This window comes from Macaca fascicularis, chromosome 4, assembly GCF_037993035.2.
Source record: "Macaca fascicularis isolate 582-1 chromosome 4, T2T-MFA8v1.1".
Classification (NCBI taxonomy): domain Eukaryota; kingdom Metazoa; phylum Chordata; class Mammalia; order Primates; family Cercopithecidae; genus Macaca; species Macaca fascicularis.
The window spans coordinates 127,360,970-127,386,354 of record NC_088378.1 but is presented as its reverse complement, the minus strand read 5'-3'; the positions used below and the strand labels follow the sequence as shown (position 1 = coordinate 127,386,354).

The 25,385-nt window shown below is 53.8% G+C and overlaps 1 protein-coding gene across 6 annotated transcripts in view; it reads left to right on the top strand.

Moving 5' to 3' along the window:
• TMEM63B (transmembrane protein 63B) overlaps nt 1-24,248 on the top strand; it is a 29,046-nt gene extending 4,798 nt beyond the window's left edge. For 3 of the 6 annotated variants that reach the window (XM_015449362.3, XM_005552877.3, XM_005552878.5), the window contains exons 2-24: nt 2,810-2,992; nt 3,260-3,339; nt 3,571-3,609; nt 4,674-4,764; nt 7,125-7,162; nt 8,142-8,284; nt 8,383-8,434; nt 8,926-9,034; nt 9,690-9,760; nt 15,567-15,647; nt 16,102-16,225; nt 16,974-17,107; nt 17,235-17,372; nt 17,513-17,666; nt 18,578-18,684; nt 18,936-19,022; nt 19,277-19,342; nt 20,544-20,706; nt 21,292-21,397; nt 22,373-22,540; nt 22,791-22,906; nt 23,080-23,160; nt 23,407-24,248. In XM_015449362.3, the coding sequence (XP_015304848.1) occupies nt 2,834-2,992; nt 3,260-3,339; nt 3,571-3,609; nt 4,674-4,764; nt 7,125-7,162; nt 8,142-8,284; nt 8,383-8,434; nt 8,926-9,034; nt 9,690-9,760; nt 15,567-15,647; nt 16,102-16,225; nt 16,974-17,107; nt 17,235-17,372; nt 17,513-17,666; nt 18,578-18,684; nt 18,936-19,022; nt 19,277-19,342; nt 20,544-20,706; nt 21,292-21,397; nt 22,373-22,540; nt 22,791-22,906; nt 23,080-23,160; nt 23,407-23,598 (2,499 nt within the window). In that variant the 5' untranslated portion in view covers nt 2,810-2,833 and the 3' untranslated portion in view covers nt 23,599-24,248. The remainder of the gene's footprint in view (nt 1-2,809; nt 2,993-3,259; nt 3,340-3,570; nt 3,610-4,673; nt 4,765-7,124; nt 7,163-8,141; nt 8,285-8,382; nt 8,435-8,925; nt 9,035-9,689; nt 9,761-15,566; nt 15,648-16,101; nt 16,226-16,973; nt 17,108-17,234; nt 17,373-17,512; nt 17,667-18,577; nt 18,685-18,935; nt 19,023-19,276; nt 19,343-20,543; nt 20,707-21,291; nt 21,398-22,372; nt 22,541-22,790; nt 22,907-23,079; nt 23,161-23,406) is intronic. The other 3 variants (XM_074037907.1, XM_005552879.4, XM_074037906.1) reach the window with 1 other exon arrangement.
• Nucleotides 24,249-25,385: the final 1,137 nt, after the last annotated feature.

Below are 25,385 nucleotides of genomic sequence, written 5' to 3'. Positions count from 1 at the left end.
TCCTTAATGGTAAAATAAAAGCTTAAGTTAGCTAGAAATAAAATCCTCCATCACTCTCTGGACATACTTCTAGCTAAAGCCTCAATATCAGACTAGAGAAACTCTGGGATATAGCTGGTGCAGGTGCCTTGTGGAGTGGAAGAACTGCCACCTCCCGTCCCCGAGGTATTCTGCCTCAGTGTCTTCCCTCTTCTCTATTTCTCAGCCCAGTGCTGGCTTTGAAAGCAGCTGCCCTTGATGAAACTCAGCCCAGCAACCCCGCCCCCACAATTAAAAGCTTGGAGCAGGCCTGTCAACTGGCAGAGCTGCCAGCCCAGGCTCCACCCCTTACCTGTCCTGTCACTGCAAGTTGCTTCCCCTACTGGGTTCCTGCTTCCTCCCTGTAAAATGGGGATAGTGATCTGAGTGCACCCTGCCTTCCTCCCATGCAGGTGGGAGAATTAATGCAGTTGTGGAGGTGAGAGTGCTTTGTGACCCTAAGGAGGCCGACAGCAGAGGAGCATGGTGATTTCAGTTACTAAGCATCTGGCTAGACCCTGTCCACCCTGCTGGGGCCAATTCATATAGAAGCTTCCAAAATGCTCTACCTTTCTTTGGTGTGGATAAGACAGGAGGTGATAGGAATGGTACTCTGGGGCTTGTTCTCATTTCATTCTGATCTGGTGGAGCCTTGGAATTCAGAGAAACAGGCAAGCCGTGGGAATGGAGTGTTGAGATTGCTGGAGTACATTGGAGTTGAGAATTGAGAAAGGGGGACTAGTTAGAGCCCCCCCCCAACCCAAGATACCTATACCTACCTTTAACCTCCTATAGTGCGCCAGGGTTCTGTGCATCTTATGTTTACATACCCAGGCTCCCAGACACACCCATGTTCACACCCCCACTTCGAAGCCAACAACTCCCTTCATTTCCGTGGACTGCCATGCAGTCACCTAGCTCCTCCTGGACACAGGTCCACACATCAACACACATTTACCTGGACACACATACCTGGACACACACATTTCCACAGCACCCTCAAGTTCTCTGGCCTGAGAACTTTTAATGAGCATTAATAAAGCTTCCATGGTCTGCCGAGTCCTGTTCTAGGTACATCAGAAAAGCATTGTGGTGCCCTGAAAAGCATTCTAGCTTTAAAAAGAAGGTGAGCTAGGTTTGGGTCCTAGGTCCCTCATTTTATTAGCAGTGTGACCTTGGGAAAGTTGCCTAACCTCTGAGTCCCTGTGCCCCCACCCTAAAATGTCAATGACACTCAACTCAGGATCATTGAGGATTGAATGAAATCACGTATATATTATTCTTGAAACTGAGGGCACTGGACAAATGATACCTGATACAATTACTAAATTGGTGTATTTTTAAAGGCAGCTTGAACTGGAAAAGGGGGAGGCATGACATACCAGCAGTTACTCCTTTAGTCTTCCTAATCCAGGCTTTGCAGAGACTCCCTGGGACCAAGTAAAACACATCAACAACTCCATCCTCCCCTCCATCTGAGGGCTTCTGCCTCTTGCCCTGTGGTTGAAGTGTTAGGAAGAGGCAGGAGAAACCCTCTGATTCCCCCTGGGGGCAGAGGGCCCCTGCTCCCGAAGTTGCAGTCACTGTTTCTAGTTTTGTTGTTCTCTTTGTCTGGTTTTCCTTTTCCTTCCCTGAGGACCTTCCCCCACCCCCCGCCCCCAAGGCAGAGCTTCAGTGTTGTCTGCAGAAGGGTCCCCCAGGGACCCCCCAGTAAAATGGGTGGGGCAGTGCTGCACTGCTGAGGCCACACTTCTCCGCCATCCTGGGATTCTCCCCAGGGCCCCACTCTGTTCTGTCCCCAAACACTTTGAGAACCCAGGCACTCAGGCTGGCTGTCCCTTTCCTCCTCCTCCTGCCCACCCCATCCACTCTGAGCATCAGTGCAGCTGGCCAGCAGCAGGGAACCAGACAGCACCCTGGCTGCCCGGGCAGGCTAAGAGGCCCCCACCCACTCTTCCCTCCTTTGCCAGTGGTAAAGCTTGCCGGAGGGCATAGCTTTCCCAGCCTTCCCTGCTTTAGAGGCAGGAGCATGGCACTGTGGGAGTTGTAGTACTCATAACACTCAGGTGATCCTATGCAAATAACTGAAGAGAGGAGAACGGTATAGGGAAGAGAAATGAGAATAAGCAGGAGTGGCTGGGGCCAGGGAGGTAACTCGAACGCAGAAGTCCTGCTATTTACTTGACTTCCTACTCTGACCCATCGTCGAACCTAAGCCAGTTATATAGAGGTGATTAACAGAGTTCAAAACCCTAATCAAATGAAATTGTGCCATTTTTCTAATAGGCATAGAAAGAAAAGATCAGGACGAGGCAGCTGGCTCCTGACCCATTTTCCCCTGATGTGGAGACCCCTCATCTTACCCTGAGTCCTCAAATCTAAGACCCCTCCCTGTCTTCCTAGGCTCAGCTCCGCCCCCTGCCCTAAGACTGAAAGAATGAGAGTGTGGGGGTGGCGGGGGCAGGGGGCATTTAGATAGATGTTAGAAAATCACAGACCCCTTCCTGAAAATGAAACCAGCCTCTTAATGAAACCTGCCTCCCCAGTCCAGGCCTGGCATCTAGACTGAGTTCCCCATACCCAGGGTGGGGTGTCATAGCCAGATTGCCAGTGAAGGCAAATCCATGTGACTCAACTCTCCCCTCCCTAGGCCCTTATCTCCAGAGGCCAGAGCTTCCACCTACCCAGGCAGCCTGGTGATCTGCCCTCACTGCCCCCTCCCCACACCCACCCTACTGGGCCATGAAGGGGATGGGGGCAAACCCAGCTGACTGTTCCACCCTCTGCCCAGGAGGACCATGCGGCAGTAGCAGCCATGCTGCCCTTTCTGCTGGCCACACTGGGCACCACGGCCCTCAACAACAGCAACCCCAAGGACTACTGCTACAGCGCCCGCATCCGCAGCACTGTCCTGCAGGGCCTGCCCTTTGGGGGCGTCCCCACCGTTCTGGCTCTCGACTTCATGTGCTTCCTTGTGAGTGCCTGCTGCCACCCCCTACCTTGGCATCCATGCCCTGTACACACCTGGCAAACACCTCCAGCTCTAACCACTCTGCCACCTGCCCCTGACTTCCCAGGCTTAAGCAGGAGGAGTCCCCATCTAGCCCAAGCCTCGACTTTGACCATTCACCCGAGCCAGGGTCATCCCCTTCTAAGACAAGATTTTGGACCCTCTGCTTCTGGCCCCTAGTCCAGCAGGCGGACAGCCTCTGCACTTGCCAACTGCCCCCTCTTCCCTCAGGCACTGCTGTTCTTATTCTCTATCCTCCGGAAGGTGGCCTGGGACTATGGGCGGCTGGCCTTGGTGACAGATGCAGACAGGTAAGGGTCTGGGACCCTCCCTCTAGCTCTCCACACACACACCTTGCTCCACACACCTTAGGAATAGGAAGGAGCCAGCCCTCTCTCATTCCCCTTTGCTGGGGGGATGAAAAAGGACTAGCCCCAATGTGGGCATGGGGGCATGAGGGCCCTCAGTTGGGCCCCTGTTCCTCACCTGTCCCCAGGGACTCTCCCCCACCTCTGCTAACCCTGTCTGTTCTCTGTCCCCAGGCTTCGGCGGCAGGAGAGGGACCGAGTGGAACAGGAATAGTATGTGGGGCACCAGCCCCCTCATTCCCACTAAACCAGCTTTCCCTTTTCTTCTCTCACGCTTCTCTTCTCTTCCTGCCAAGTTGCTGGTTTCTTTTTGCAGTTTTCTCCTCTGCAGGCTCATGTTTCGGATTAACGCAGGCGGTGTGCTTTGCAGAGCAGGGGGCTCCCCAGCTTGTCTCTGCCTCACCTCCCCTTCATCTCTCCCTCTGGCTCCCTGCCTGGGAGAAGTCCCTCCCTGTGAGAAGTCCCTCTCTGTGTGCCCCTGCCTATGCGGCCCTTGTTGGCTGGAGGGGAGGAGTTGTCCTCCAGGAAATCCTCAGCACAATCACGTAGAGACAAGATTGGGTGTCACCAGCAGCTTCTTGTCACCTAACAGCTAGTTCTTCATATTCCAGGGTTCTCTGCTCACCTCTTCTGGAGGCCTGGGAGGGGGACTGCCCAAGGAGCCCCCCAGACTGGGCTTTTTTGTCACTTTGTCATCTCTGTCTATAGGATTGGAGTTGGAGTTGTAACAGCTGTTGGAGTCAGGGAAGCGGGAGGGTAGGGGAGGGGAGGGGAGGGCAGGGCAGGGCAGGGGAGGGGAGGGGAGGGGAGGGGAGGGCAGGGCAGGGGAGGGGAGGGCCCCACCCAGGAGACCTTCCAGTCTTCCCAGCCCTTCCAGGTTTTCCTGGTCCGTCCTTTCCTCCACCTCCTCATTGCTCTTTGCATAATATTGGCTCTGTTGCCTGTCCCCAGCCCCTGCCAGTCAACTCTGGAACTGCAGGGCCCTCTGGTGTTCTCACTTCAGCCTCCTTAGGGAGATGATGAAGACTACCTCCTCCCTCAAGGCCCTACTGCCCAGCATCAGTGCCCACCTCCGCTCCCACCCTGAGTCACCCTGAAAGGAAGAGGCGTATTTGAGGGAAGCCGGGTACAGGGCGGTCATTCCTCTCTGCTTCAGCCTCTGCGCTTCCTGTGCCTTCTGTGCCTTCTATAGCCCTGGAGCTCTGGAGCACTCAGCCCAGCTCCCCGGGGACTCAGACTCAACAGGCTCTCTGATCTCTCATCTCCCTCACCCCCAGTGTGGCTTCAGCTATGCACGGGGACAGTCATGACCGGTATGAGCGTCTCACCTCTGTATCCAGCTCCGTTGACTTTGACCAAAGGGACAATGTGAGTGCCCTCCCCCAAACTTCTTAGTCCCCCACCCCACCCCCAGGGCATATGGGCTGAGAAGTCCCTCACTTTCAGTGATGTGTAGTCAGGGATGCTGGTTTGGCCTCCTCCTCAGCAAGGAAAGTGATTCATCCAGGGAACCACAGGATGACCCCCCCAGGCCCAGAACTCCTGGCTCCTTCCTCTATGTCACAGCCTCCAAACTAGCACAGCCCTAACATTCGTGAATTCCCAACTTTGTTTGCCACAAAGAGTTCTGTGCCCACTTCTGCTGATTAATCCTAAGGCCACCTTTTTTCCGTAGTCATGGCTTTAGAAGTAATAATAAGCCCTTGGCTCACACCTGTAATCCCAGCACTTTGGGAGGCCGAGGCGGGAGGATCACGAGGTCAGAAGATCGAGACCATCCTGGCCAACATGGTGAAACCCCGTCTTTTTTTTTTTTTTTTTTTGAGACGGAGTCTCGCTCTGTCGCCCAGGCTGGAGTGCAGTGGCCGGATCTCAGCTCACTGCAAGCTCCGCCTCCCGGGTTTACGCCATTCTCCTGCCTCAGCCTCCCGAGTAGCTGGGACTACAGGCGCCCGCCACCTCGCCCGGCTAGTTTTTTTGTGTTTTTAGTAGAGACGGGGTTTCACCATGTTAGCCAGGATGGTCTCGGTCTCCTGACCTTGTGATCCGCCCGTCTCGGCCTCCCAAAGTGCTGGGATTACAGGCTTGAGCCACCGCGCCCGGCCAAAACCCCGTCTTTACTAAAAATACAAAAAATTAGCCAGGCATGGTGGCTGGCGCCTATAATCCTAGCTACTTGGAAGGCTGAGGCAGGAGAATGGCATGAACTCAGGAGGCGGAGCTTGCAGTGAGCTGAGATCACCCCACTGCACTCCAGCCTGGGCGACAGAGCAAGACTCCGTCTCAAAACAAACAAAAGAAATAATAAGCCCTCCAGCCCTGCCTAGCAAAGCCAACAGAATCCCTCATGTTGCTCGGAGGTTGCAGGTGGGTGACCCCTGGCCATGTGGGCCAGTTGACCTGCTTGTGGATTGGAGCTGAGTGGCAGTGGTCCCTTTCAGAAAGGCGTATGGATGGCAGTTCATAACAGACTCCAGACCCCTTTTCATATCAGACCTAACACACAGGTGTTACCTGCCTGGCTCTCTGTCATTAATTCCATGAGGGTGAGGAGCCTAGTCAGAACTCTAATCCTCAGACATGGTGTGGCTCTGGTCAGTCCCTCTTGGGCTGCAAGTCCTAGGGGTGGCAGCTCTTCCAGCAGTCCCAGCAGAAGATGGCCTTCAGCTTCCTGAGTTGGACTCATACTGGTAGGTGGCAAAGTTGTCACACCTGCTAGCCAGAGGTATCCAGATGGTCCTCAGACTCAGGTGATGTTGGCAACAGGTAGCATGGTCCTGAATCATGGCTGAAAGGCACCTTTCTACTCCATCCTGTGTTATGTCTGGACTTTCTCCTGGATGGAGTTAGGGGCAGGGTGCCCTCTGCCCAACCCTCCCCTGAATATCCCCACTCTCTGCCTTTACAGGCCTAGAGGCTGGAACAGGGAGGTCTCTTTTTTTTTTTTTTTTTTTTCAATTTTTCCCTGAGATGGAGTCTTGCTCTGTCACCCAGGCTGGAGTGCAGTGGTGTGATCTCGGCTCACTGCAACCTCCACCTCCTGGGTTCAAGCAATTCTCCAGCCTCAGCCTCCCAAGTAACTGGGATTACAAGTGTGCATCATCACACCCAGCTAATTTTTGTATTTTTAGTAGAGATGGGGTGTCACCATGTTGGCCAGGCTGATCTTGAACTCCTGACCTCAGGCGATCCGCCCACCTTGGCCTCCCAAAGTGCTGGGATTACAGGCGTGAGCCACCACATCTGGCCGGAGGTGGGGAGATATCTTGTAGCTCACAGTGACCCTGGGCTTTTGTCCTTCCAGGGTAGACTAGAGGGTTAATAGCTGGAATTCAGGCAGCAAGGCCCTCCTCTCTGCTTTTGGCAGCCATGTTGCAAACTCTTATTAGCTGGAGGTCTGGAGGCCCTGCTAACCTTAGAACCCCAAGCCCCACCCGTCCCACCCTGGCCTACACAGCCACAGGGTATTTGCAGAAATCTGTAGATCTGGACATGAGGATTCACAGATAACCCTGTTTAGTGTTGGTCTTTTTTCTTTGAGGGCTGAGACCTTCCCTCTCTCCCTTTTTGGGGATAAGCTAGTTCCTAGGATATAAGGATTTTTTTTTTAGCGAGGGGTGTGGAAGCTGTGCCTGGAGGTAATTATGAGAATGGGTGGGACTTGAGGGAGAAGAGAGGTTCGGGTTGGTGGGCTGGGGACTCCCGCTGACAGCCCTCTGTTCCCCCAGGGTTTCTGTTCCTGGCTGACAGCCATCTTCAGGATAAAGTAAGTGGACCATCTTCAAGCTCTAAAGAAAGAGAGAAACTTCAGAACCTGGCATCTCCCTAGAAAATTGAGAAGCCAGCAGCTTTCAGGGCCTTAGCACTCCTTGCCAGCCCAGCACCCTCCTCCCTGCTCTGGAAGGCCAAGCCCTGGGGACCCGAGCCTCTGCTGTCCCCTGGACACTCACTTGACCCCACAATCTCCTCTGTGACCCCCCCTGCCTGGGGGGCCCGCTCTGCCCTCTTCTCTTCCTGCCCTGCCCCACGTAGAGAGAAGGGGTGGAGCCCCTGCCTCAGCCTCTGTGCAGCCAGCGGGTGGGGGCAGCAGTAGGCTGGAAGCAGCCAGCCAGCGGCAGGCAGAGCCTGTGTCCAGCAGGCAGAACTCAGGAGATCCAGCCAGAGTCCAGCAGGCAGGCAGTGAGCACTGAGAAAGGCAGGAAGCCGGGACAGGTCAGCACTGCCGCCACCCACTCCCCTAAGCCTCCTGCATGGGTACCTCACTTCACTACACCAGGCTCAGCCACACCCATGAGGTGCTGCTGCCCCTCTTCCCATCCTTCCTTCACTTCTGCCTCTTTTACCACTCCTCCTCCTGCTGGTCCTCCTCCTTTCTCCTCTTCCTCCCTCCACAGATATTTCTCTTTTTTCTTCCCTTTTCTCTGCATTCCCAATTTTCTTCTTCCCCTTCCTCTCTGCAGTCTCTTTTTTCTTTTACCTCTTTCTTTCCTTCTAGCCCTCTGCCTTCATCCCTCCCCTTCTCCATGCATTTCTCCTTTTTCTCCCTCCCCCTCTCTTCTGCCTTGCTCCCCTCTCCCCTCACAGAAAATAGGGGACCAAGAAGTCCGATTTCAGCCCTGTAGTACTGCCAGATCAGCTGGAGCTAGGGTGGGTTTGGGGTGGGGGTGGGTCAGGGCAGGCAAGTTGCAGCCCCTTTCTTGCCCTGGTCCTAACCTAATTCCTCTGTCCACCCCGTACGGCTGCAGGGATGATGAGATCCGGGACAAATGTGGGGGCGACGCCGTGCACTACCTGTCCTTTCAGCGGCACATCATCGGGCTGCTGGTGGTTGTGGGCGTCCTCTCCGTAGGCATCGTGCTGCCTGTCAACTTCTCAGGGGACCTGCTGGGTCAGTGAGGGCCAGGACGGCTAGGGTGGAGAGAGGATGGGGCTGGAGGGGATGTGCCCTGACCCCACCATCATCCTCTCCCTCTTCTCACCCCCTAGAGAACAATGCCTACAGCTTTGGGAGAACCACCATTGCCAACTTGAAATCAGGGTAAGATGTGAAGCTGGTCGGCCAGGCCAAGGTCTATGACCAGAGTCTGGGCCATGATGTGGGACAGAGAGGAAAGGCAGCTGCATTGATGGGAGCAAAGGCTACAGGGGTGGCTGAGGGTCCCTGAGGGCTTGAGTTGGAGACAGAAGAGGGGGATGCCTGCTGAGGATCCTCCAAGGATGACCAGATACAGAAGAGGAGGGTGAAATCTCAGGAACCAGGGAGGGCCAGCTGGGGCAGTTGGAGACACTGTAACCAGCGGGTAGGGTGTAGAGAGGTGGCCTATCAGGGACATTTTCATTGGAATGGGAGAATCTTGGGGTCTAGGGGATGTGGGATGTGGGCCTGCCTTGTGAGGAGTCAGTGCCAGAAGGCTGGTGGCAGTAGAGGGCCCTGTCTGTATCAAGGGTTTAACACTGACAGGCTGAGGCATCTCATCTGAGTGTGTCCTAGCCCCAGTGGCTCCCATGTATCCTCTCTGCTCCTCCCAGGAACAACCTGCTGTGGCTGCACACCTCCTTCGCCTTCCTGTATCTGCTGCTCACCGTCTACAGCATGCGTAGACACACCTCCAAGATGCGCTACAAGGAGGACGATCTGGTGCGTGGAGCAGAGCCCAGGTCCTGCCCCGCCCCCAGCCTCTTCCCTTCCCTTCCTTGCAGGCCTCTCTTGTCTCAGCCCCAAGAGGTGTCAGCTGGGTTTGAATGCTGGCACAGCATCCTGCAAGTTACATAACCTCCCAAGCCACAGTTTTCTCATCTGTGAAATGGGATAACAACAGTACCTCCCCCAAGGTTGTGGGGAATACACGGAAACAGCCATGCTGTGCCCAGCACTTGGGGAAGTAGCTGTGGCTGACATTAGGATAGTAATATTCGTTCCCCTTCTACATGCACTCACCAAGCCAGAACCAGACACCTACTCCATGCCAACCACTGTACTGGGTCCTCGGGGTCTAAGGAGCTGAAAGTAGTACCCCCTTCATCTGCCTCTATAACCCCTCAAGAGCCTAGGATGGCGTGGCTCTTTTGTTAGGCTCACTGCCTGATTTCTGTTAGAAACACTCCCCTGCTTTCCCTGGGACCTGGCTTATCCATAACCAAGGCCTCCTGTCACCCCATCTGCTCCCCTCTGCTCACCTACTTCTCTACCCCCTCAAAACAAAACCTCCTTCTCTAGTGCCCCCCACCCCCCACATCCTCTGGCTCCGCTGGGGTCAGGCCTCAGAAGGCAAACCCACTCCCCTGTCACCCAGGTGAAGCGGACCCTCTTCATCAATGGAATCTCCAAATATGCAGAGTCAGAAAAGATCAAGAAGCATTTTGAGTGAGTAAGCCACACTTCCCCCTAGCCTCAAGCCCTGCTGCAGAGCCTTCTCTGCCTTTGAACTCCAAGAACATCCTTATACCCTAACCTGGAGCTCTGCCATAGGTGGGATAGAGATTAGATCCAGGAAGAAATGTCCGATTCCAGGGTGGTTTAGCACTTGGGCTGGGTGATAGGCCCCTTTAAAACAGGAAAACGAGGACAAAAACTTGAAGAGTGAGTCACTCAAACCCCCTACCCGCAAAACTCCTCCTGGCTCAGACTGGGTCTAGGTCGTTGACCCAGGGTCCACTGGAGTACATACCTTCTTTAAAATTAAAAGCAGCATTCTGGAGTTTGTGTGCAGATATGACAGGGAGAAGCTCCTTGGTTTCCAGTGGATTCCAAGGAGTCCAGGAGAATTTGAACTGTGTATTCTCTTGAGACTTTTTCAGCTCTGGAATTATGTCTTGGGGTGGGTAGAGCAGACCTCCAGGACTGTCCGGTGGCCAGAAACTAGAGAAAAGGGAGGTGATGTAATGAGGCAAAGTGGGAACTCACCTGGTCACCCCATGGCTAGGGATGCATCTTGGGGCACAGCTCATAGGGTGGGGAATGAGAGTGAAGGGCCCCTCCATGGGGGTGTGTAGGGACGGTCTCTATACCACAGGATTAGGGCTCTTCTCACATATGCATCTGTTCACTCAGCAAACTTTCTCAAGTGCTGTTAGTCATAAGTTACCGTAGTGGGCTTTGGGACTGTAAAAAATGAATAAGGCCAGGCATGGTAGCTCATGCCTGTAATCCCAGCACTTTGGGAGACCAAGGTGGGCAGATCACTTGAGCCCAGGAGTTGAAGACCAGCCTGGGCAACATAGCAAGGCCCCGTCTCTACCAAAAAAACAAACTTAGCCAGGTGTGGTGGCATGTACCTGTAGTCCCAGCTACTTGGGAGGCTGAAGTGGGAGGATCACTTGAACCCAGGAGGTTGAGGCTGCAGTGAGCCATGTTTGTACCACTGCACTACAGCCTGGGTGACAGAGCAAGACCCTGTTTCAAATGTTTCAAAAAATAAAAAATAGAAGAGGCCAGGCACAGTGGCTCACGCCTGTAATCCCAGCACTTTGGGAGGCCAAGATGGGAGGATTACTTGAGGCCAGGAGTTCAAGACCAGCCTGGTCAGCATAGTGATACCCCGTGTCTTAAAAACAATAATAAAAGATCATTGAGGGCTGGGAGTTTGAGACCAGCCTGACCAATATGGCAAAACCCTGTCTCTACTGAAAATACAAAAATTAGCTGGGCATGGTGGCGTGCACCAGTAGTCCCAGCTACTTGGGAGGCTGAGGCAGAAGAATCGCTTGAACCTGGGAGGCAGAGGTTGCAGTGAGCCGAGATCGTGCCACTGCACTCCAGCCTGGGCGACAGAGCGAGACTCTGTCTCAAAAAAAGAAAAACGATTGAGTTCTCAGGGGGTTCATCTTATGGTGATCGGCTTTAGGAGCTAATCCAGGGTCTGATCAGAGATTGCTCTGAGGTCAGTCTGTGGTCAGAATCAGGAGCTGGCCAGTGGTCATGATAAGGGATGTTGGTCTGGATCATGGCCCAGACTGAGGTTGAGATTTGGGCTCAGTCTACTGTCAAAATCAGGGTTTAGGCCAGGTGTGGTGGCTCACACCTGTAATCCCCTTGAGAAGATTGCTTGAGCCCGGGAGTTCAAGACCAGCCTGGACAACATCTTGAAACCCCATGTCTACAAAAAAATATAAAAATTAGCCAGACATGGTAGCATGCACCAATAGTCCCAACTACTCAGGCAACTGAGGTGGGAGGATGTCTTGAGCCCAAGAGACTGATGCTGTAGTGAACTGTGATTGCGCCACTGTACTGCAGCCTGGGTAATAGGGCAAGACCCTGTCTCAAAAAAGAAAGTAAAGAATCAAGGTTGAATCCGAGGCCCAGATCTGTCAGTTGGCCAGAATCAGAGTTCACTCACTGTCCTGAGTCAGGCCTGTGTGTGATCCAATCAGAGATCGTGTTTGGGCAGGATTGAGAGTGAACATCTATCTGGTCAGGGTCAGATACCAGAGCCTGTGTTAGAAGATTAAGGACTGGTTTGTGATCAGCATTAGTAGATGGATACTCTTTCACACTACATGCAATTATTGACAACCTTCTATGTGCCAGGCACAAATAAATTAGAAACAAGCCCAGTCCTTATACAGGCTATAAAACAGCAGTCAAAATTAGATCATTCTTGTCAGTATGAGAGAACTGTTCGGGGTCCTGTCTGAGGTTCAAGCTGTCATCAGCATTACAGGGCACTCTGGTTCAGGATTAAGGACAGTGTGTACTCAGAATTAAGTGACATCTTTTTTTTTTTTTTCCTCATACCATCTTTGGTAACAATGAATTAGGTGACATCTTAATATTACCATCCAGTTGGAATCAGTTATCAGTTTGTATTGAAATCTGGTGTTGGGTTTTTTTCTTGTTGTTGTTTTGATACAAATATCTAGTGAGCACCTACCATGTGACTGCATGGGGAGGAGCTGGGGGTATAGCAGTAAACAACAGGCCTGCCCTCATTTGCTTACATTTTGGTGGGGAGGGGTGGACAGGGAACAGATGAACTAGTAACAGAGACTGTGTCAAGAAGGGGTAGGTGCTAAGAAAACCACAGCAGGGAAGTGGGCAGGGTAAGAGGGGTTGGGAAGGGTTGCTATTTCTGATGGGGTGGACAGGGAGGGACTCTGACAGGGTGGCATTTGAACAGAGACCTGAGTGAACCCTACTAGTCAACCGTCTGTTCATTCAGCCCACATTTATTATACATCTACTATGTGCTTCATGCCTGGGAGACAGAGTAGAACCAAACCTGATCCGTGTCCTTGGGAAGCTCAAGATCCTAGTTGTGTTTCAGGGGTGGGTCTATAGTTTCGTTTAGGAGAGGTCAGCCTATAAGCAGGGCTAAGGGAGACTGTAGTCCTAATTGGAGTTTTTTGGATCACTGGGATGAGCATGATGGAGTAGCCATTTCATTGATCTGCTCATTTGCCACATGTGTATTGAACACCTACTATATACAAGCTGTTGGGACAGGGCTGGGTATATGGTGAGTAAGAGACAGCCTTTGAGCTCATTGTCAGGATTAGGCAGGGCTTGTGGTCCAAGTCTATGGTCTGTCTGGATTGAAGGACTGTCTCAGCACAATTAGGGACTATCTTGTGTGCAGATCAAGGGGCCTGTGTGGTTGGATTTAGAGGATTAGAGATTAGTCTAGTGAGAATGAGAGTGGACCCTTCCAAAGGGGAAACCTAAAACGGTTTGAGGAACAATATCAGAGGAAAGATCTTTAGCCTCCTGGGAAGTACATTTCAAGGACCCTATCCCAGATTTAAGTTTCTAAATTCTCATGGGTTTATGAGGTCTATGTTAATACTTTGGAACAGTAACTCATGCATTCAACACTTGGTGGTCCTTCATTAAAACAAAAAATTTTTTTGAGACCGAGTCTCACTCTGTCTCCCTGGCTGGAGTGCTGCAATATGGGGGTGTGGTCACAGCTCACTGTAGCTTTGACCTCCTGGGCTGTATCAATCCTCCTGCCTCAGACTCCTGAGTAGCTGGGACTACAGGCACTCACCACCACACCTGGCTCAATTTTTTTTTTCTTTTTTTTAGAGATGGGGTCTCACTCTGTTGCCCAGGCTGGTCATGAACTCCTGGCCTCAAGCAGTCCTCCTGTCTCGGCCTCTCACAGTGTTGGGATTACAGGCATGAGCCACTGTGTTCAATTGTAAAAAAATATATAAATTGTAATAAAATATAAAATTTTATATTTTATATATTGTAACAAAATATAAAATTGTAATTTGTAAAATTGTAAAAAAATATAAAATTGTAATAAAATATAAAAAGACTCAGTCTAGATTAAGGATTAGGATCAAAAAACAGTGCGTGATCAGATTTAAAAACGAACTACTGGCCAGGCACGGTGGCTCACACCTGTAATCCCAACACTTTTTGGGGCCGAGGCGGGTGAATCACAAGGTCAGGAATTCAAGACCAGCCTGGCCAAGATGGTGAAACCCCATCTCTACTAAAAACATAAAAATTAGCCAGGCATGGTGGCACATGCCTATAATCCCAGCTACTGAGGAGGCTGAGACGGGAGAATCGCTGGAACCCAGGAGGTGGAGGTTACAGTGAACTGAGATTGCACCACTGCATTCCAGCCTGGGCGACAGAGCAAGACTCCACCTCAAAAAAAAAAAAAATCTATTAGGCTGGGTGCGGTGGCTCATGCCTGTAATCCCAGCACTTTGGGAGGCCAAGGCGGGCCAATCACCTGAGGTCAGGAGTTTGAGACCAGCCTGGCCAACATGGTGAAATCCCATCTCTACTAAAAATACAAAAAAAAAAAAAAAAAAAAAAAAAAGATTAGCTGGGTATAACCTGTAGTCCCAGCTAGTCGGAAGGCTGAAGCACGAGAATCGCTTGAACCCAGGAAGCGAAGGTTGCAGTGAGCCAAGATCACATCACTGCATCTTAGCCTGGGGGACAGAGTGAGACTCTGTCTCAAAAAAAAAAGAAAAAGAAAAAAAAAAAAAAAGAAACTATTCCCACCAGCCATGGTGGCTCACTAGTGTAATGCCAGCACTTTGGGAAGCTGAGGCAGGAGGATCACTTGAACCCTGGAGTTCAAGACCAGCCTGGGCAATACAACGAGACCCCATCTCAAAATATTTCAAACAAACAAACAAACAAACAAATGAACTATTCCTTCACTCAGCAAGCATTCTTCAAGTCCTGCCCAGTACCAGGTACCAGTGAGTCAGTGACAGTTTCTCTCTGGTCAGTCTTAAGTCAAGGTAGGGATGAATCTGGGGTCAAGGTTAGGAGGTCAGTCTTGGGTCTGGGTAACAAGTCTAAGGTCAGTCTTTGGCCAGGGTGGGCTTAAGATTCAGTCTTTGGCCACTGTTAGAGGTCACCCTCACCCTGGTCAGGGGTCAGGATCAATCTCTTGTCTATCTTGGGCCAAAGTTAGAGATCATTTGGTAGACTGGGTTATGGGTTGATTGAGGTCCATCTGTGGTCAAGGCTAAGTGCTGGGCTGTGACCGGGTCTTCTGGGAACAGAGTTAAGGAAGTATATAGCCTATGACTAGATGCAGTTTCTCTCAACCTAAAGGTCACAGCCCTGGACAGGAATCAGATCATAGCCCAGGCTTTCCCAGCTGCATGCAGTGTATCCCTGCACATCCTGGTTCGTCAGCCCAGCCTGCACTCACACAGTGCTCAGGCCTTCTGCTCCCACTTCCCCACTCAGATAAGCATGAGGAGGAACTGCAAAGCTTTATTCTTGGGGAACTCTCAGTTTTGTAGACTAAGAAAAAGGCAGCTTGAATTGGAGCTGTGGGGTTTTTTTGTCTTTTTTTTTTTTTTTTTTGAGACAGTCTCGCTCTGTCGCCCAGGCTGGAGTGCAGTGGTGTGATCTTGGCTCACTGCAACCTTCGCCTCCCGGGTTCAAGCGATTCTCCTGCCTCAGCCTCCTGAGTAGCTGGGACTACAGGCATGTGCCACCACGCCCGGCTAATTTTTGTATTTTTAGTAGAGACAGGGTTTCACCATGTTGGCCAGGCTGGTTTCAAACTCCTGACCTCAGGTGATCCTCCTGCCTCGGCCCCCCAAAGTGCTGGGACTACAGACGTGAGCCACCACATCCAGCCGGAGATGTGTTTCTTGAAGGTGATGGGGTCTTAGATGAAAGTCAGGGGCAGGTGGGTGGGGTCCCTGCACAAGATGATACATGGACTGTGTTTCAGGGAAGCCTACCCCAACTGCACAGTTCTCGAAGCCCGCCCGTGTTACAACGTGGCTCGCCTCATGTTCCTCGATGCAGAGAGGTAAGGGACTGCGGGCAGGGAAGGGAAACACCAAGGGCCCCCTGCCATTGTGGAGGACATGTTGGCTACCACACAGGCTCCCCTGCTAGATTTTTTCCTAGGGCATTTGATTTTAATCCAACTCTTTGGAAGGCCTGTTAATTCAGCTCTGGAAAGAGCAAGGCCTGGAGGTTAGAGTTTGTTGTGAGGGGAAGGGGGCCCATGGTCGTCACTGCATCTGAGGACATGCCCTTCTTTGGCTACAGTATGAGAAATTTAGGTCAGCCTGCAGGAAGAACTTCTGGCCCTCTGGGGATGGGTGGGGAGACCTTAGGGTGTGGCCACATCTGAAGCATGTATCCTAAACAAATTCAAGAACAAGACAGCTCCTGTCCTTGGGGCGTGAGCTAGATGACCCCCAAGCTGAGCCAACCCCAGCCCCAGATGTAGGTGACCAGACATCTGGGTCCCACAGGAAGAAGGCCGAGCGGGGAAAGCTGTACTTCACAAACCTCCAGAGCAAAGAGAACGTGCCCACCATGATCAACCCCAAGCCCTGCGGCCACCTCTGCTGCTGTGTGGTGCGAGGCTGTGAGCAGGTATGACGCAGGCTGGCTGTTGAGTCTGGGGACGGGTTGGACTGGTCCTGGGAGGCAAGGCTGGGGCCCTGCCCTCAGTGAGTCCCCAACTGTCCCTGGAATCCTTGAAGCCTCAGTTCCCACTGTTGGGTTTGTCTGATGTCCCTACAGCGACCAGGTTTTCAAACCTCAAATTAGAAGATGTCAGCCAAAAGGGCGATGTTGTGCTGTACCCACTGACTCTGGGGACTTGAGCAAGTTGCTTACTGCTCAGTGCCTCAGTTTCCTCATGGGGTTAATGTGCCCACTTTATGAGAGTGTTGTGAGGGTAAAGTGAGTAATACATGTAAAAAAGCTTAGAGCTGCTGGGTGCAGTGGCACATGCCTGTAATCCCAGCACTGTGTGAGGCTGAGGTGGGTGGATCACTCGAGCCAGGAGTTGAGACCAGCCTAGGCAACATGGCAAAACCTGATCTCTACAAAAAATACAAAAATTAGCCAGGCATGGTGCTGCACACATGTAGTCCCAGCTACTCAGGAGGCTGAGGTGGGAGGGTCACTTTAGCCTGGAAGGTTGAGGCTCCAGTGAGCTGAGATCCTACCACTACACTCACGCCTGGGCATCAGAGCGAGACCCTGTTTCAAAAACAAAAATGCTTAGTGGAGCAGTGCCTGGCTTGTAGAAAGCCCCAAGTCAGTGTGGGCTGGATGCCGCAGGCCCCGGCCTGGCTTTCCAACTGGAGGCCCTGGCCCTAACCCTCCCACAAAGGTGGAGGCCATTGAGTACTACACAAAGCTGGAGCAGAAGCTGAAGGAAGACTACAAGCGGGAGAAGGAGAAGGTGAATGAGAAGCCTCTTGGCATGGCCTTTGTCACCTTCCACAATGAGACCATCACCGCCATGTGAGTCCCCAGCTTGGCCCTCAGCCCTGAGCAGCCTGCCAGGGCTCCCTGACCCCTGTGCTCATGGCCTTCTGCCAGCAGTGTGGCCTCCGGGTGGGCCTGTGGTTACCAGTGCCCATCTTTCTAGCATCCTGAAGGACTTCAACGTGTGTAAATGCCAGGGCTGCACCTGCCGCGGGGAGCCACGCCCCTCATCCTGCAGCGAGTCCCTGCACATCTCCAACTGGACCGTGTCCTACGCCCCCGACCCCCAGAACATCTACTGGTGAGCACACAGGTGGCAGGGCAGGCTTTCCAAGGCCTGGGGGGGGCTCAGTAGGTAGGGGGAGGAGAGGGAGTGTCTTGGTGTCACTAGGGGCCAATCCTGCCCTTGGTCCCTGGAGTGACTGCCCCCAACCTTTCCAGGGAGCACCTCTCCATCCGAGGCTTCATCTGGTGGCTGCGCTGCCTGGTCATCAATGTCGTCCTCTTCATCCTCCTCTTCTTCCTCACCACTCCAGCCATCATCATCACCACCATGGACAAGTTCAACGTCACCAAGCCTGTGGAGTACCTCAACGTGAGGCCCCATGCCCCTTTCACTTTCCACGCTGGGTCACAACACACAGATACCAGGCCCTGATCCCTCTTCCCCCAGCCCAGCCCGTTCTGCTTCTTCCAGCCCCCTGCCACCAACGAGCTCCCAAAAACCCCTGTGTGCACTTCCCTTGGGCTCCCTGCCACCTTCCCCCTCAGAGAGGTCACCCTTAGGTTTGCAACACCTGGAGAAACACCCAGGGAAGAGAGAGAGCCTGCATTTAGTCCTGATCTCAGAGAAGTCCCCTTCCCTCATGCCTCAGTCTTTCTAACTGAAAAAATGGAAGGGTTCGACTAGATCAGTGGCTTTTAGACTTCGATTCTGATCTCTTTATCAGCGTGAAACCCAATGTGGAAAAGCAGGGCTGCTCCGATGACAGTAGGGTGGCATGCACATCCGCCTAGCCTCCCCTCACCCCTCCTGCCATGCACAGAGCATACCTCTTTAGAACCTCAGAGTTTGAAGAAGGACAGTTTGCAAATCACAAGCAGTGATAATAGCATAATAGATAAGACCCAGACTGCATGGATTCAAATCCCTACCTCATGGTTTGCTACCTAGGGAAGCTATTGAATATTTTTTTGCCTCAGTTTACTCATCTGTCAAATGGGGTAACAGCATTATTGTGAGGATGAAAACATGGAAAGTACATCAACAGTGCTTAGCACATAGTAGGTGTTCAGCAAATGCTGACTGTCAGTATTATTCACCCTGGGGTTATACATATGGCCCTGGCCCCCACCCTCACCCCAGACCTCCAGATGTTCTGGACTTCCAACACGGGCGCCTTGAGAGTTGTAAGGCCCAGGGCCCAGCTGAGGAGGAGGCACATAAGCAAAGCCACCTGGGTCCCCTAGACTGCCCTGCCTGACACACCCTGTGCCCTGCTGCAGAACCCCATCATCACCCAGTTCTTCCCCACCCTGCTGCTGTGGTGCTTCTCGGCCCTGCTTCCCACCATCGTCTACTACTCAGCCTTCTTTGAAGCCCACTGGACACGGTAAGGTGCCTCTACTCACACCACACCTTGCTGTGGCCTGCCCTCAACGACCCGTCCTCACGGGGCAGCACTTTGCCCTTCAGGCTCCTGGCAGTCGCACAGCTGGCAGGGAAGGGGTAGTGCCCAGCACCCTCACCTTGGGAGGCCCACTCTTCCCGGGGGACACTCCTTGGACATTGTCATTGTTGGGGGAGCACGTCTGGGGCCTGGGCTCCCTTGACCTGTACCGTTCCCTGCTCCCCTCCCTCCAGCTCTGGGGAGAACAGGACCACCATGCACAAGTGCTACACTTTCCTCATCTTCATGGTGCTGCTTCTGCCCTCGCTGGGACTGAGCAGGTGAGTTGAGGAGGATGGGAGAGGAGCCAGGGTAGGGGGATTGCAGGACAGGGAGAGGAGAGCAGTTCAGGCTCCCTACCTCCCTTACAAGGCAAGGGGCCCAAGATGGGAAACCTGGCCACCCCCAGGCCTCCTGAGCTACCCACCCCATGTCCAGGAGTCTCCCCAGTGGCTCACAGCGGAGGGACTCCCCCTTCCCTGGTGTTTCTGCACCACTCCAGCCCCCACCCCATCTCTCCTGTGCTTCCCTCCAGCCTGGACCTCTTCTTCCGCTGGCTCTTTGATAAGAAATTCTTGGCGGAGGCAGCTATTCGGTTTGAGTGAGTGACTGGGGCCCCTGGGGAAGGAGACCAGCCGGCAGGGATGGGTATGCTTGAGAGACATTGCCAGTGCCATGGGAGGGTGCAACAAAGCTTCCAACCCCTGGAGGGGGAAGAAGAGAGAGGATCTGGCGGGGTTACCCCAAAGGCACCCACAAGGTGTCTCGGATGTGTATACATGGTAGAAGTCCCTGGGGTCTGTGTTGGTGTTCACTCTCTGTTAACTGTCTGGATGCTAAGATCACCCTCAAGGTAGATTTGGGGCTTGGGGGTCCACATTCTGGTAGTTTCTGTGGGGGTATCTTGTACCCATATTCTGGGACTAACATTGGGCGTCTCTGAAGTTCCACTTCGGAGGTTTGGGGAGCCAGCTCTATGAGATCTTGGTCATACTTAGGGAGTGACTTGGAGGCTACCAGGGGTATCCCTGAAGGTCTCTAGAGCCCATATTTTTGGGTATCTGTGGAAGGCTGTTGGCCTTATAACTCTGGGGGTGTCTGTGGCAGGGGTGCTAAAGGACTTACACTTCGGGGTGTTTAGCGGTACAAGTTCTGGGAACATCTCTAACATTTCAGGCTTTTATTCAGGGGGTGCCTATGGAGTTCTGTATGGGCATCTTCTCTGGGAATCATGTGAGGATATATTGGGGGTCATGCATCATGGCTGTGGGCACAGACTCTAGGGATTTTGCTCTAGGCCATCTGTGGTGATCTTTGACTCACACTTGGGGCATCTCAGGCACTGACAAAGGTTCCTGGGCTCCCCCAGAGATGTCGGGGGAAGGGTCTCAAAGCTTGTTTGTGGAGGTATCTGAGGTTCACGTCACACTCGGGGGGTAACTGGAGTTATGGTCATAGTGGGGGAATCTTCTGGGTGTTCCTGGGGCTCAGCCTTTGGGTTGAGGGTCTCACTGGGTTGTCTTTGGGGATCCTGGACAGTTCTCTCCTGAACGATCTGGTAGCCTTAGGTGGTCTTGAGCACTCTCTCCATGGCTCTTTATGAGGCACAAGTTCTTGGAGCTGTCTGTTGCCACTCTGTCTCTGGGGGGAACGGGCACAGGTGCTTGGGGGGCTAAGCTGGGGGTGTCCACATGGAAGAAGCATGTTGGTGGTGGAGGTGTGGGGTGCTGTAGTTCTGGCAGTGGGCGGGCCGCCACCGGGTCACCCCAAGGGTGCAGTGCTGGAGCACCTGGTGCCCGCAGGTGTGTGTTCCTGCCCGACAACGGCGCCTTCTTCGTGAACTACGTCATTGCCTCAGCCTTTATCGGCAACGCCATGGACCTGCTGCGCATCCCAGGCCTGCTCATGTACATGATCCGGCTCTGCCTGGCGCGCTCGGCCGCCGAGAGGCGCAACGTGAAGCGGGTACGGCCGCCTGGGGCAGCAGCGGCCCGTACAGTGCCCCCTGGTGGCCCAACAAGAAACAGCAGCCATCGCGCTAGGGTTGAGGGGCACAGGAGGGCTGAGACTTGGGGAGTCCAGTTGACTCACGGTGGCTCCGGGCCATCCCCTTCCCATATCTGGGGCCTTCGTATTCCACCATGGGTGGACATAGGTAACCCTGAAGGCCCCTGCCAGTTCTGACAGTAGCATTCTATGATGGGAGTTGGGGAGATCTGGGTCCCTAGCACTAGGGTCCCTCTGTCTTAATAAGAGGGCTCTGGGCATCCCACTCCCAAGTCCACCCAACTCTTACCCCCTACCTGCCAGGCCCCGACCCCTTGAAGGCCCCTCTCCATGCCCCATCACTGCAACCGCCGTGAGCCTCCTCTCAGCCATAGCCCCTCTCTCCATCTGCTCTGCCCTACCCAACCCTAGACATTAGGTCCTGTTCCCCATGGCTTCTTTTCTGGCCCCAGAGGTCCTGGCTCCCTTCCCACTCCCTCCTTCCCTGCCCCTCTGGTCAGTCCCTGCCTCCCTGAGCCATCCTCCTGCCCATCTCCCCCCCAGCATCAGGCCTACGAGTTCCAGTTTGGCGCAGCCTACGCCTGGATGATGTGCGTCTTCACGGTGGTCATGACCTACAGTATCACCTGCCCCATCATCGTGCCCTTCGGTAGGCACCGCCGCGCCGGGACCTGGGCCCTGCTCGGGGGGACCCAGGACCTCACCCTCTCCACTCTAGGAAGGCAGGCCACCCCGAGTGGACAGGGCCCGGCTGGGAGACCGGCCCCTCGGGGCTCCCGCCCGGTCCCTGGCTCAGTCTGGGGCCTGGCCTGTGGGGAGGAGGGGGAGAGCCATCAGCTCAGGCCAGACCCAGCTGGCATGTGGTCCCCAGGGCAAAGTCACCCCAACATGGCCATACTCACCCACACCTGTGCCTTCCCTCAGTGGGATGTGCTTGGACACAGATCACATATGTGCTGACATGTTCACACACATACTCCCACACAGGCATCCATGTGCACACTTGTATACCATCCTGTAAACTCAGGAAAGACCTGGATTCCAGGGTGGGACGAGTCCTTGCCACTCATGGAGATAATCTGCTGTATCTGAACTATGTGACTTGGCCAGGTCTCTCCTCCTCTTTGAAGTTTAGCAGTTTCTCTTTAACCATCACCCCCACTGGTAGCCTCTACTTTCCTCCCCAATAACATCCTAACTCCTTAACCAACCCTCCCTGGTTATTGAAGGCTCCAAGTTCCCAAACTAACTTCCTTGTCCTCATTAGAAACTCCCTATCCCTCAACCTGTAGGGAAATAGAACTTGTCCCTTAATTTATACTTACCTGTTTAGAGACAGGGATAGAGAAAAATGATATGGGTTTTAAGAAGATGCTTGTTGATCCAGATGACTAGATTTCCAGTAGTAGAATTCCCAATGAGGAGTGCAGAATGAAGGGGTTGGAGCGGAGGAAGCTGAAGTTCTGTGATCAGGCTGGGGCATGGGGCACTATCCCGTCCTGGGGCCCGGGCAGGAGGAGGGGGCCAACCTTTCAGCCTTCTCAGGACCAGGACAACCTGTGACAGACACACAAAGGTTCGGCGGCACTGGTTCCGAGGTCAGGGCCCATGTGGCTTCCCTTAGGGCTCATGTACATGCTGCTGAAGCACCTGGTAGACAGGTACAATCTCTACTACGCCTACCTGCCGGCCAAGCTGGACAAGAAGATCCACTCGGGGGCTGTGAACCAGGTGGTAGCCGCGCCCATCCTCTGCCTCTTCTGGCTGCTCTTCTTTTCCACCATGCGCACGGGTGAGGGATCCCTACCCAGGGAACGGGGGTGTGAACAGAGGGGATTCCAGCCAGAGTCCAGGCAGAGCAGGCCATAGGAGAAGCCGCATGGCTGGGGGTGGCAGGCAAGGGGCCTGGGAGAGGCCGGGACCAGGCTGTAGCACCTGGGAGAGTGAGGACTGCATTCAGAGGGTATCAGAAGCTGGGGTGGGGAGGCCCTGGGGGTACCCACAGGAGATAGCAACCCCATTCTTTGCCCCCCCAACACCAGGGTTCCTAGCTCCCACATCTATGTTCACATTCGTGGTCCTGGTCATCACCATCGTCATCTGTCTCTGCCACGTCTGCTTTGGACACTTCAAATACCTCAGTGCCCACAACTACAAGGTGTGGGGTGAGGGTGGCAGGGGGGATGGCTGCGGGCAGGAGCTCAAGGGGATACAGAGGGTCCCAGGGCTGGCAAGGGCTGAGGGCAGTACCAACAGGGCCAAGCGGGCATGGGGCCATGATCAGGGATGAGGACATGCCCCCACTTCCTGACTCATTCTGGGCTCCTCAAGATTGAGCACACGGAGACAGATACTGTGGACCCCAGAAGCAATGGACGGCCCTCCACTGCTGCTGCTGTCCCCAAATCTGCGGTGAGTGCCCTCAAGAGTTGGGAGGGGCCTCTGACAGACTCAGCCTCAAAGCCCAGTGTTCCCTTAGTCCTGCAGAAAGGGGAACCTGTTCCAGACCCCATGGGGGCAGGGAGAGAGCTGGTCTCCCTGGAGGGCTGCCCCCGCCTCCCAGGGCCCTGCCCACTCTGCTGTCCTACTGGCCCTGGTGTTCCCCCCATCCATGAGGGGTAGCTGTTCACCTTGCCCCTATTTCCTCTCCCCCTTCAGAAATACATCGCTCAGGTGCTGCAGGACTCAGAGGTGGACGGGGATGGGGATGGGGCTCCTGGGAGCTCAGGGGATGAGCCCCCATCGTCCTCATCCCAAGATGAGGAGTTGCTGATGCCGCCCGACGGCCTCACGGACACAGACTTCCAGTCTTGCGAGGACAGCCTCATAGAGAATGAGATTCACCAGTAAGGGGAGGGAGGGGCCCTGGAGGCCACATCCTGCCCCACCCCACCCCTACTCCCACGGACACTAAAACGCTAATAATTTATTAGATCTAAAGCCCCTTTCTCCCCAGCCCCTGCTTTCATTAAGGTATTTAAACCTGGGGATTTCACCGCTCTCCCCCATGATGGAGGGAGGCAGGGAGCCCCCCAACCTCAGTGAGGAGAGCCCCGAGCCGGCCCCGGGGCAAAGAGGGGTGCAGAGGGAGTTCCCCCAGATCAGCACCCCCCACCCCTCCCCAGCTAGTAGCATGACCAGGAAAGGGTTAATGAGAGCCGAGAGGAGTACCCGGTGCGCCTGGTGCTGGTGGCTGGAGACCTGGGGGACAGGTGGATCTGGGGCTGTCCCCCCCGCCCGCCGCCCCGGTTTTTTCCACCCCACAGTTCCTCCTGGGATCCAGCCCTCCAGGGAAGTGGAGCCTCCAGCCCCTAGGGGATGCATGAGAGGGGAGGGATGCTGAGTGGGAGGAAGAGTCAGGCTCAGAGCTGGGGTGGCCTGGGGGTGGGGGTGGGCAAGGCTGACACTGGAAAATGGGTTTTTGCACTGTTTTTTTTGTTGTTGTTTTGGGGTTTTTTTTGTTGTTGTTTTTTTCCTTTAAAATAAAAACAAAGAGAAAAGCTCTGAGGCAGGTGTCTGACTTGAGCTGCCCTGGGTACCTGGGCAGGGTCCCCACCCTCCTATCTGGAGGGTATCTGTGTGACCCTAGGCAAGTTGCATCATACCTCTGGACCTCACTTTCCTCATCTATAAAATGGGAATAGCAATGTCATGGCCTCTAGCTGTTTTAAGGATTAAATAAGCAGGAAGTTCTTAGCCCAGTGTTTGGCACATAATAACAAACCAAAATTAATATTCTCATAGATGAGGAGATTGAGTCCAAGAAAGGAGAGGTCCCTGCATGACGCTGGGCAAGGGACTTCTTCAGTGTCTCATTTCTGTGTCAGGGAGAGGAGCGAGTGGGGCCGGGGAGAGAATTCAGGGGTATCTCAGAGGCAGGAAGGGCCCCTGTGCCCAGGTGGCCACCACACCAGCCCTGCCCACTCTGATCCTTCCCCGGAGTCCCTGAGCAACACACATGGGACAGAGATTCAGGGAGAAAAGGTCATGCAAAGCCACAGGGTCCATGCTGGGCCAGGATGAAGGCCCGTCTGAGCACCTCAAAGTAAGCCTGGTCCCAGCCCATCTCCCTTCCCCAGGAGGGCGTGATCTCCTCAGTGAGAAGCCCCCTCCCATCCTCCAGTCAAATCTTACCCATTCTCGAAGACCCAACTCAAATTCACATTCTCACCAGGCGCGGTGGCTCACGCCTGTAATCCCAGTACTTTGGGAGGCCACGGTGAATGGCTCACCTGAGTTCAGGAGTTCGAGACCAGCCTGGCCAACATGATGAAACCCCATCTCTACAAAAAATACAGAAATTAGCTGGACATGGTGGCACACCCCTGTAATCCCAGCTACTTGGGAGGCTGAGGCATGAGAATCACTTGAACCTGGGAGGTGGAGGCTGCAGTGAGCCGAGATCATGCCACTGCACTCCAGCCTGGGTGACAGGGCAAGACCCTGTCTCAAACAAACAAAAAAATTCACCTTCTTGAAGAAAGGTCCTGTGACTGCTGTAACCCATGCTGCAAAGGCCCACAGAGCCATGGTCCACACCCACACACATGCATACACAGCATGTACTGTAGGAGGCCTGCATTCCAGTCCCTATTCTGTCACTAAATCGCTTTGCAACCCTGAAGAAAAGGAAGAAA